The following is an 11,221-nucleotide window of genomic DNA, read 5'->3' as shown; positions in this document are numbered from 1 at the left end:
CACAGGCTACAAAGAAAATGGTGGAAACATGCCCAGGTCAGCAAAATCTTCAATGTTGTAATTGCCAGTTCCCTGCGTCGGATCCCCTGGCATGGGCAGCATGTCCTGCATGATAAGGAAAAATCAAAGTCAAGTGTCACTTGCTAACAAGTTATCCAGACACAAACTGTTTCCTGCTCATCTTTTCAGTGTAAAACCAGAAAAGGGTCAGATAAAGAAGGTGAAAAACAGACCTGGGCTGGGGGTTTATGTGCCGCTTGCATTTCGCTGGAATGTTTCTGAATGGGGGGTGGGACTTGAACAGGGCAGAAGTTTGGGATTGCTCCTCTGCATAAGGCACATACAAGCTATCCCATACTGGGTTTTTTAGATGGGAAGTATTTCACACCCCACACACTCCTGCACACAACAGACAGGAGTTCCTGCTGTAAAAACATGGGTTTGGGGAGGGTCTCACTGCCTCATCAGCACTCTAAGCAAAGGTATTACTGTTCTTTAACCTCTGAAGAACACTAAAGACTGGACATCCACCCCAGCTAACAAGATGCCCAGTGCATGTACAAAGGCAGAGGAAACAGCAGGAACTTCACAGAAGAAATGGGATTTTGTGGTAATTGCCCCCACGCGTCTTGAGCCCCATGAGGTCCCTGTGGGAGGCTTCAAAAAATACTCAGCATTTCTTCTCAGCTGGAGACCAAAGCCACTGGGAAAATATATCCCTTACTGAAAAAAACAGAGTTTGCACTTGCTTTTCCTGTGAGTCCCTGCAATAATAAGCTCTTACTGCAAAGCCAAGTCTTGCCAAGGATGGCTCATTATTCTTAAAATAAAACAAAGCCTAAAGAGCAAATAAGAAAGCTCACAGCATCTGTTCTGTGAAGGAATAACTACTGTGAGTTGCTATGTGCTGAGAACTTATCCCAAAATCCTTCTGAGATCTCTGTAGCAGCCCTGTTGATGGTGGTGAAAGAAGCTGTGAACACAGCTGGCAATTTCTCAGCTTCCAGAGCCAGCTTCATTTTCTGACCACAACTCACACGTGTTTTGTTTTCCCACATTCCTCTCCAGCCAGGAGGAAGTTGTAGCTGCCCCCACTTGTTTAAATTTCCATCTCTGAAGGCAATTCTGGTGCTGGGGTCTACTGAGGCAAGGTATCCTCAGGTACAGACCTGGCAGGGTAGCTCCCCCCTCTCCTCTCATGTCCAGCTAACCCAGGACTGGTTTCAGGCACAAACAGTCTGAGCAGCTTCTTGGAGGCCTCTGAAGTGAGCTCATCCAAGCTTCTCATCACATCCAGCTATTATCCTAATTCTCTCCAAAGGCACAGTCACCTCCAAGAGCTCTGCAGGTGAGCCCAGCTCTGCCTTGGGCCTCCTCCTTCCCAGTAATCTCATTAGACATTTGGTGGGACACTGCACTTGCTTGAGACACCAGCAAGATGCTGCTTGGAACCCCGTGTCCCTCTGGGCCATCAAACCACACTCCCATTGGCTCCACCAGAATGACCCTGAAAAATGCTTTTGGGAAAAGCACAAACATGCTTTGCTAACAGAGAGAGATGCAACAGGCAAATCATGCCTGGGCCATGGGGTAAGAGTATGCAGACAGGCTGTTATTCCAGATGCTATTTGCTCCTGTGTGAAGCAACCATTTGTTCCCACAGGAACAGGAATATTTTCAGGCTAAAGTCTCTTCTGCAGTGCTCCTGTGAGCAACTGAGCACAAGCCTGGTCTTGCAGGTGAATGTATTTTCTAAAAGATAATGAGATGTCCACTTCTAAACCTTGCTTGAACTGTCTTTTTTGCATTTGTCTGAGTTTAAAACTGTCTTGATCCAATTTTTTTTATAAGAAAAAACTATTTATACAAGAAAATAGAGGTTATTCGTTAACTTATAAAGTCCCACTCCACCTGTAGTGAAGGCCCAAAGCTCTGTTTAATATTACAAAACTAGGTAGTTGAAGAGGACTGTTTATCAGCTACCTGTTATCTGTCTGGGCTTAACTTTAAAAATTATTGGCTGCTACATTCTATGCAGTATCAGACTCCTTTCCTGCTTAACTATTGAAGAGAATTACACTGATGCCTAATTGGACTTGACTGGGATTTTAGAGGCCAGCACCAGGAAGAGAAAAACACTGCATTTGGGATTATTTCATGGCTTCCCTGAAAACACAGAAGCCTTAAGTACAGGGCGCAAAGAGCAGGGAAAATGGCATTTTAAATTAACAAAGATTCTCCTCTTTGGCAGGAAACAAAACCATCTCAGCTGCAGCTAATGCCAACTAATAGCAGTGCAAACCTGTGGCAGCACACAGCAAGAGGGACCTGCTCCAAGCCCTGCATCACTCTGGTCACCAAGGACATGGATCTCACACTCTGCTGTGAGAAGTTGTCAGAGGGACTTTGGGGCAGTGAACTCTCCTCACCTGGAAGACCTCGGTCTGACTGGGCTGTGGGTGTGAATGCTGGTCACTGCTTTGCTGGTTGTGGTGTTGGCTCTGCCACTGGGACCAGACTTCAGAAGGTCTCCCCTGGAACTGGCTGCTGCTCTGGCCACCTTCAGCTGGATGGGGGAGAAAGGGCAGAAGTCAGAGAGCAGCTCCTTCAAAACACCTGCCTGCTTTTGAGGCTTCATCCATCCACCACTGCATGTGCAAATGACTCTTAGAAAGAAGACCCTGGTGACACCCAGACCCTGGGGGCTGGAAGCCAAAGGGAGGTTCAGCCCTGAGTGCAGGGTGGGGGCCAAGCCCAGAGCAAAGCTGGTTGCTGCAGCTGCACAGACAGGGCAGGTGAATTGCTCAAAGCAAAACACAGTGACACCACAGCCAGGCACTGGGAGACAGTTTTCAAGCATCTCCCACCCTCTAATTCCTTATCACTAATAAGGAATATTTGCCATTTCACTTAAAAACCAAATTGCATCATCTGAATGCTCTTTCTCTTTAAAAGATTAATTCTTGCAGAGCAGTGGGTGCACAGTTACCTACTCATCTAAGAAACACACTTTCTGATTTTGTAAGCAGGTATAAAACCAGTAACATCAACAGACAACAAGCAGCTTTGCTGTACTAAATGCAGTTTTGTTTGCTAGACTATCTCCTCCTCCAATATTACAGCTGAACAATTATTTATTTACCATGCAGCTTGTAGCAAATTATTATCCTGTTCATAAAGTGATGGTTTCTTAGAAGTCTGAGGCCATTTAAATTTCACAGGGAGTAATGTGAACAGCAAGGTTTTGGGGTAAATACACTTTAAATGGTAATTCAGGGAGATAAATTTCTTCTAAATAGTCTACCAGGAAAACACATGATGCCACACAAATTTATTTGGTCACCTATTACACGTAGATTTTTCATGAGTGCAGTCACAAGTCACACTTAAGTTGGACTAATTATATCCAGCATTTCTAATAACTGGCCCCAGATGTAAACAATTTGAAAATAATTGAAGGAAAATTGAAGTCTCCTTCTAAGAATGAGTATTTTAAAAACCTTGCCACCAGGCTTATGCTTTTCCTCCTAGCATTTTTTTCTTTTTTTCCCTTTTTTTCTAACTACTCCCAGTGTTTTTGCCTGTTTTCCCCTCACTGCAGAGCACCAAGCTGGGTAGATCTGGTTCTCCCCAGTTATCAGCACCTTCTGCCAAGGGTGCCCAATTTCCCATGCCAAGCTTCCACATACGTGTTATGTCAGGTCTCCAATAACCAGACTGGGTCAAGTCAAATCAGTCACTACTCATAGTTATGGCTTCAGAAAACCCAGAAACATGTGCTTCAAAACACCAGCTAAGCCATGCAAAACAGATAAAGTGCAGATTTTACAGGACAGTAAACAGGCTGCAGGGACTTATTTCCATCACATCTGAAGTAGATAATTATAGTTCTTCCCTTTCTGACATTACCACAACCCATAATTCAGCTGACTGAGAAACCCTGCAGCCATTTTATGGGCCAAAACAAAACTCATCTAAGTTATCCTTTAAAAGAAAGCTGCAAGTTTGTTTGGTTGTTTTTTTTTCTCAGAACAATACATTGGAATTAACCCAGTGAGGCAAATGATGCCTCTTTTCAGCAACAGCCAGAGGTTCAAGACATTCATTCCCCCCTGTGAAGGCTGTGTTATTTATAGTATCCAAGCTGATGTAGGTCAGAAAATGTTTCTCATTAGGTGAAAGGGCTCTTGCCAAGTAGCTTAGGCCTGATATGTAAGGCTGTCTCATAAACAAATGTACAAAGCCTGGTGAAAATGGAAATAGAAGCATGAATAAGCTCTGTGGGAAGAGCTGTCTCTGAATGCACTTTTCTGGGCAAGGCAGCATAGGTCTGTGCTCCATGAGGCTGATCCACAACAGATCTGGGGGGTCACCCACTGGGTCACGGTCTTAAAGCCACTAAATTAGCATGTAGTAGGAAAAGAAAACAATTTCAAAACCTGGCACCTGCTCTGATGAGGTTAGTAGCAGTGTGGGTAGAAAAATACCTGTCTCCAGCCAAACTCCAACAAGCCATGTCTGGGCAAGAGGACACAGCCATGCAGTCAGGGAAGTTGAGAAAAATGTAAATTTGTGCTATTGAATTGTTCTCCTGAGAAGTAAAAAGAAACTGAACCTGCTAACCACAATTAGATAGGATGTATACTAGTGGTGTAAGAAACTTTTGAATCTTTCACTGCACTATTTACTGAATAAAAAAGAAGTTCCCTCATATTGCAAAACACCACGATATTCTCAAGTATGTTGGATGTGGAGAAGATGCAGCACGGAGGGATCAGGCAATTTCTGTTCATTGTCCTCAACAGGAGAAAGAAAAACCCTTTCATCACCCCAGCTTCCCAACTGACCCATCAAGGGAACACACTGAAGGATTTTTAATGAAGTTAATGCCGGAGAGTTTTAATTTTCATGTGCATCTCAGTGTTGTGTCATTTCAAACTCACCAAACCCTGCACTTCGGTTTGCTAGGCTGGAGTAGGCATTCCCACTTGGAGAAGAGGTGGCTGGGCTGGAAAGGGGACTGTAGGATGATGGATCAGCTGGGTAGGTATGACTTGTTCCAATCCCAAAGGGAGATGACTGAGCCTTGCCAGACTGAGATGGAATTTGCTGAGGAATAAGATGTAGAAGAAAGGAAGGAGTTTTATTGTAGAGGAACAGCACAGCAGACTCACCTTTTAATCAACGTAAAGACTAAAAATAAGCTCTGCAGATGTGAACAGGCACATTATTCCTGCCTCAGCTGTATTTCATTTCTGTCAAAGCCAACTTATTGCTGCATAAGGAACACAAAAGACCACAAAGCAAGACTTACAGCTCTCCTGTTGATTAACTCACATGTACTCCATATTGGAACTGTTTGGAAAAACATGATTTTATTCACCTCTATTACTGGAATTAATCTCTAGCTGAACAGGTATTAAGAATTCATTTTCATTTGCCAGTTATTGTTTTTATTTGCAGTGCCACAGTAAAATCACAGTTATATGAATGTCTTGTCTGTGCAGTTCTCACATGATCAGAGTCTGCAGTGCCTGGGGGTAAATGACCAAAGAAGTTTTAAAGCTAATGAGCTGCCTTCTCTTCCTGCCTAAGAATTACAGGCAGCAGTTACTTTGCCTTGTAAAAGGCTTGGGAGGGAGTGGGAGTGTGAATCATCAGCCTTGGGAGGAAGGAAGAAAGAGTCTGACTGCTTTAACTGGGCAGGTGAGGCAATTGAAGGGTATTAAAAACCACCTTGCTGTTAATGTCATCTACATAATGGCTTTGTCATAGGATCTTCAAGAATGTTACACACATGATTAAACACTGCAAGGCTGCTTTGAGATCTGTACAACACGTCCACTGAGAGGAAGGCAGGTGCAGTGTCTCACCCAAAGTCATGGGCTACAGACAGAATCCACTTATAAACCACTTCCTGCTTTATGAACAAATCCAGCAGTTTCAATTCCTCAAACAGAAATTGAAGGTGATTACATCTCTGGATGCTCCTAACAGTGTTCACTGTTATTGCCAATCAGTGCACTCCAGTGAAGCTATTCTCTTGGACACACGCAGGAGGGCTTTGGGAGTAAAACAGATCCCAACAGGCACATAACAAGAAGATGCCATTAGATCTTCTGCTCCATTCCAAGAGAAGAAATCCTACATTTCTAAAGGCTTCCACAATGATACTGAGAGCATGATGTGCCACTAATGCAAGGCTTAGCTCTATTTTACTTTATTTATGATGGATGAATGACTACCAATTGGCTTACAGCCACATCTGAACTCTGTTGACTTGGATAGAATTTGGACAATAAGAGGGATCAGTCATTTTGGGGGTTTTTTTGGTAATTTTTAGCATCCTCCATACAATTTACCAAAAAAAGCTAATGTTATGACCAGACTTCATTGAACAGGTGTGACAAAATAACTGTGGCACACTGAGGGGTGGGAAGCATCAGTGATTAATGTGGAAACAATTCAGCTACTGAAAAATTCTTTAGTGCCTGTGCCAACATGCCATTCTAGCCTGCTGGACAATGGAAAGTCAAGAGTGATTAAGAGCAGCATTAATTATAGATCAAACATTATTCTTTCATATTATTTGTCTTTAACAGAGTTTCAAACCAATTTTTTTATTGTCGTACAGAACAAGAGGTGATTTCTGGGTTACCACAGTGAAGCACAGGGCATCTGATGGAGGGATGTGCTGCTTCCTCCAGCACACAGTGTGAGCTACACTGGGTACTGCCAATGGAGAGGCAAGGGGCTAAAGAGCCCCTGCCCTGAATTCCTGCCTGGATTTTTATGTGCCCTTTTCTGACAACTCTGCTGAGTGTGGGTAACATTGCTGGGTGCAAGCTCTTGGTCCAAGAAAGATGTAATGCACAGGCTCAGTACTAAAGCATAACAGTGGTCCTCCTTCCACTTCATTCAGTTTAAGTATAAAAGTAAGTGCAGGACTGAAAACTTCCCCTAGGATTTATGTCAGTGCAGCAACTGCCACTATTGTGAACACCATCACAAACTACCTGCCAAGGAACAGACGTGGAGGAACTGATTTCTCTCCAACCACAAATGGGGTTTACGGATTGTTTATTTCTTCTTAAAAGCACAGAGATTGCAAATCTTTCCTGACCATGAAAATAAATCACCTTTAATCCATACCTGTCCTGGAAACGGTGGGCGATTTCCTGTCCAGGCAACCTGACTCTGGTTTAGCTGGCGAGATATCTGTGTCAGATTCTGGCCCGTTGATGAAGAAGACTGGATGTCGTTCACACCAGGGACATGTACCACAGATGAACTGAAGGAACAGAAATAGTGGCTCATTTGTAGGATATATTCTCAAGGCACAGATATGAAAGTTCTGATAATGAGATTAAAAATAATCGTTTGATCTGTCTAAATAAAAAATTACCTAAAACCATCACAAAACTAGGAAACATATTGGCATTCTAAAACGTCAAACAGACACAGAGGGCAAAATTATTTTGAATTAGACTCCTATAATCTCTTGGAAAGGACTTGCAAGAATAAAATCAGTCTAACACATGGTGCATAAATGTTTTGCTCCATAAGAGTTTATGACTTAATACATTACAAAACCTGCTTGCAGAGAGTACTCAAGCAGGTACTTCATCAGTTTTTTTCTTAAAGTCAACAGTATTGAAACATTTGCTTAAATGCCATCCTAAAGGAAGATGCTAAAGAAGCTGATACTTATGAACTCTTCTTTATTTCTTTCCTGCCTGAGAAATGATAAAGTGTTTGTTACATATGAAAAATTTGAGCTTTTAATTCCAGTTTTCACCAACTGATGCTAAAAAAGAGCACAGACTTATATACCCAGGCAAAAGAATAATCAAGACAAAAACTCAAGCTAATGTAATAGCTTTGGAATCAAAGAAAAAAAAAAAAAGTATTTCCAAAGGAACTTGTTTATATGTTACCTGTTTCCTAATTTCACTAGTGAGAATTTTCCCAGGAATTCCTAATTAAAAGAAAAATTTTAAGCAGGATTGCTCCACTTTTTGCTTTTATTCTCATAGAAATTGTTAACGCCTGAATCTGTATAACCACACATTGCCAGTGTGCTTTTATATATAGTTATATATTTAAAATAGTTATGATTTAACATGTCATATATAAATGAATATAAATGAAGACACAACACAGAAAAATGCTTTTGTGCCTCCATGGAAAAAGCCGCCTGCTCGTTTCTCCAGTCCCTTCCCCATTGTCTACTCTCACAATCATTTTACAGAGAAAGAAGAGAACAGACTGGGAAAAGAAGTAAACAAGGCTGAGCACAGAGGAAGCAGGAATCTGAATCCTCTGAGAAGACTGACAAAATCCCTCCCAGAGTGGTAAGCAAAACGTGGCAGGCATTTGAATTTGGGAGTTGTTGTTCTGTCTTTCATAAGTTGCCTGAAAGCAAAGTGTGTGTTTAGAAATTCTTTGTAGAGTTTGATTTTTATTACTTTTATTTTATTTATAATTTTTACTACCAGACCCTCCAAAGAGGGAAACATGGACCAGAAAGACCATTAAAATCTGGTTGAACTCAGATGGACACAACAGCTGCTGGGGAGGGGAAGCCCTACTGCCAACACCTTCCCAGCCCACTATCTAAGGGGCTTGGGCTGCATCTGGAATAAATACTTTGAAACCAGGAGTCTACAAAATGGTGCCTAAAGGCTGCCCAGGCTTAGTGACCAAATGAACCAGCCTGAAGAGCATTCAAGGAGGACAGTTAATCAAGGATGGGATTCTGGCAGATGCATCATTACTTGACGTAACAGAACAGCAGTAGGAAAAAAGCTATAGTTAAACATCAGGAATTAACAAAACACATGCCAAACTCCAAGATGGCAAATATACCATATCCAATTAAAAGACGTTAATTTACTGTCATATCTCCTGCAAGTTGTTCTTTGTTTTAATTTGACAGAACACACATACAGGGACTTCATTTCTCCCTACTGAGATTATTAGCCACTATAACTTCTAGAGCATGGATGAAGGATCCCTCTGTTCCCTTTAATAAGGTGTCCACTGATGCCCTTTAAGCAGTCTGTAGAAGTACTGACAGCTCTAAATACAAAACAAATCTTTGCACCTTCCTAGCTTGCCTAAATACTCCTCAGATCTCTGAGCCTGCCCCATCACCTCTCAGAGATTCAACTCATTCAGTTTGTAAGCCCAGCTTATGGTCTGAGACATCATGGAGGAGTGAAGTGTAGGCAAAGCAAAGCTGATTCATGTAAATAAAGCCCTGGCACCTGAGACTAGTTTTGTTTCCACTAGACCAGAGATGAACAAGCCCCCACTGTCAGACAGAAGCTGGTAAGATCAGGATCTGGACTACAATACCTGAAAGTCTTTCCTGAATGTCCGGGCTGAAATGGGCTTCCCTGGGAGTAAAGCTGCTGGTTTCCTGCTGTGGATGCTGAGGCCATCATTTTTTTATCTGCTACAAAAGAAAAACAAATCACAGAAAGAGGAAAGTTTAGGGGATTAGAAAACGAAGGCAAAATTAGTTAACAAAAATCACAACATATGTACACACAGCAAGGACTGGTCTTCCCCTCTTAAAGCTTTATGGAGAAGCCCTGTGGAACATTTGAAGAACAACACAAAAGGGCTATGTGACAATTCAGTCTGAATCTAGAGGCACAGCTGGTTTGTGTCTAGTTCATACACTCTTCCCAGGATGTACTTCCTCCACGCTATTGTTTGCACAGAACTATCAGTGCTACGTGCCCTGGGCCATGCAGCCCTCACCTCCCTGTGCCTGCTGGAAGCTGCTCCCAACCATGCAGACAGGAGGGGGAACACGAGACAGGGAGCACCTCTAGCCAAGGTGGGCAGTGATGGGTGCCAGCTATGGACTGGGCAGAGGAGCAAAGGTTTTCTGGATGATAGAGTCTGCCCAGAGGAACGGAGGAAAGCCACATGGAACAAGCCTGGTCTGATGCATGTGATCCTCTGTGGCCTACCTGGGGATGGCCTTGGGTAAGGGTATGTTTCTGGCTCCAGAAGCTGCCCTTCAGGGTTGCTGCTGTTACTGCAGCCTCTTTGCACTGAGGAAGCAGCCCACTGGGTTAAACATCCCAAGGAACGGTGTAAAACTGCCCCTGCCCTAACCAGCTGCCAGCCTGCTTCCCTCCAGGGCAGCCCCAGGGGAGTACCCACCTGTCCCAGCAGCTTGGTGGCACACCTGCAGCTCTCAGGGGGACCACCTGCAAACCTGGGTGATCCTGCAGCCTCACCTGTGTTTCAACCTGACAGGTGGCTGGAGGCACTTTGCTTCCAAGCATCTGCAAGATTTACACACCTGAGCTGTGGCAAGGCAGGACACTGGTTTATCATGAATTTTGCTGTCCTACATGTGGATTGAGGGACCCATGAAACCAGATGCAAGCATCCCAGTAGGGTGTAAGACAGACTAGCTTAGCGAACAACATGCACATGGAGATGCCATTAACTTTTATAGTCTTCTCTTAATGTGACAACTGGAGACCAATCTCTAATTGAATGAAATTAGATTGGTTGAACAATGCCATTTGGTCCCTTAATTTAATTTTCTGGCACTGGATTATGCTAAAAGAAACTTCACTACTACTACTTTTTGTAAAGGTCTGCTCCACCACCCTTAACTCACTTTCCCCATCCTCTCTTCCCACCTCCAAGTGCAGAACACCCCACAACTCGCTGATGACTTTACAACCATCTGTGGTTAAACACCTCTGACAGACTAAAAACCAAGTCTGCCTCCACATTTTCCCTTTTTGCTCTTTTCAGATTCCCACTCATTTCACAAGCTCCTCTCCTGGGCACAAGGCCCACTCAATTCCCAGGTAACACAAGTATTTTTTTAGTTTTTCCTGGTTTTCAGTGACCTTGTGAGCAGGACTCACCAGAGGCCTCCAACACATACTGGCTCCTCTCTGCCACATAAGTTCTTGTTATCCTGTGTTCCTAACAAGAATCTAAGCTCACTGTCCCAAAGGAAAAAGTCACCTCAAATTTCCTTCCAGGAGCCTCAGAGGAGCATGTAAGCCACTGAGACAAGTTGTCATTGTTTTTCCTTTATCACGTAGAAATTCAAAGATATTCCTTGGTGCCCAACCCAGACACCAAGTCTGGATGGCAAATCTACACTCTCATACAAAAAACACCAAGGAGAAACAGAGACAGGGTCTAGAGGAGGTTGTATATGTGGTAGGAAGAA

The 11,221-nt window shown here is 43.2% G+C and overlaps 1 protein-coding gene across 1 annotated transcript in view; it reads right to left on the bottom strand.

Annotated features, from left to right (window-relative positions):
* Nucleotides 1-6: 6 nt before the first annotated feature.
* Nucleotides 7-11,221, bottom strand: part of ARNT2 (aryl-hydrocarbon receptor nuclear translocator 2) — a 66,638-nt gene continuing 55,423 nt past the window's right edge. The window contains exons 14-18 of the mRNA XM_010004072.1: nucleotides 9,361-9,457; nucleotides 7,153-7,291; nucleotides 4,944-5,109; nucleotides 2,430-2,566; nucleotides 7-105 (exon numbers count right to left, since the gene is read on the bottom strand). Coding sequence (XP_010002374.1) covers nucleotides 7-105; nucleotides 2,430-2,566; nucleotides 4,944-5,109; nucleotides 7,153-7,291; nucleotides 9,361-9,457 — 638 coding nt within the window. The remainder of the gene's footprint in view (nucleotides 106-2,429; nucleotides 2,567-4,943; nucleotides 5,110-7,152; nucleotides 7,292-9,360; nucleotides 9,458-11,221) is intronic.

This window comes from Chaetura pelagica, unplaced genomic scaffold (assembly GCF_000747805.2).
Source record: "Chaetura pelagica isolate M959 unplaced genomic scaffold, ChaPel_1.0 scaffold428, whole genome shotgun sequence".
NCBI classification, from domain to species: domain Eukaryota; kingdom Metazoa; phylum Chordata; class Aves; order Apodiformes; family Apodidae; genus Chaetura; species Chaetura pelagica.
The sequence above is the reverse complement of the archived record's forward strand: the minus strand, read 5'-3'. Positions and strand labels throughout refer to the sequence as shown.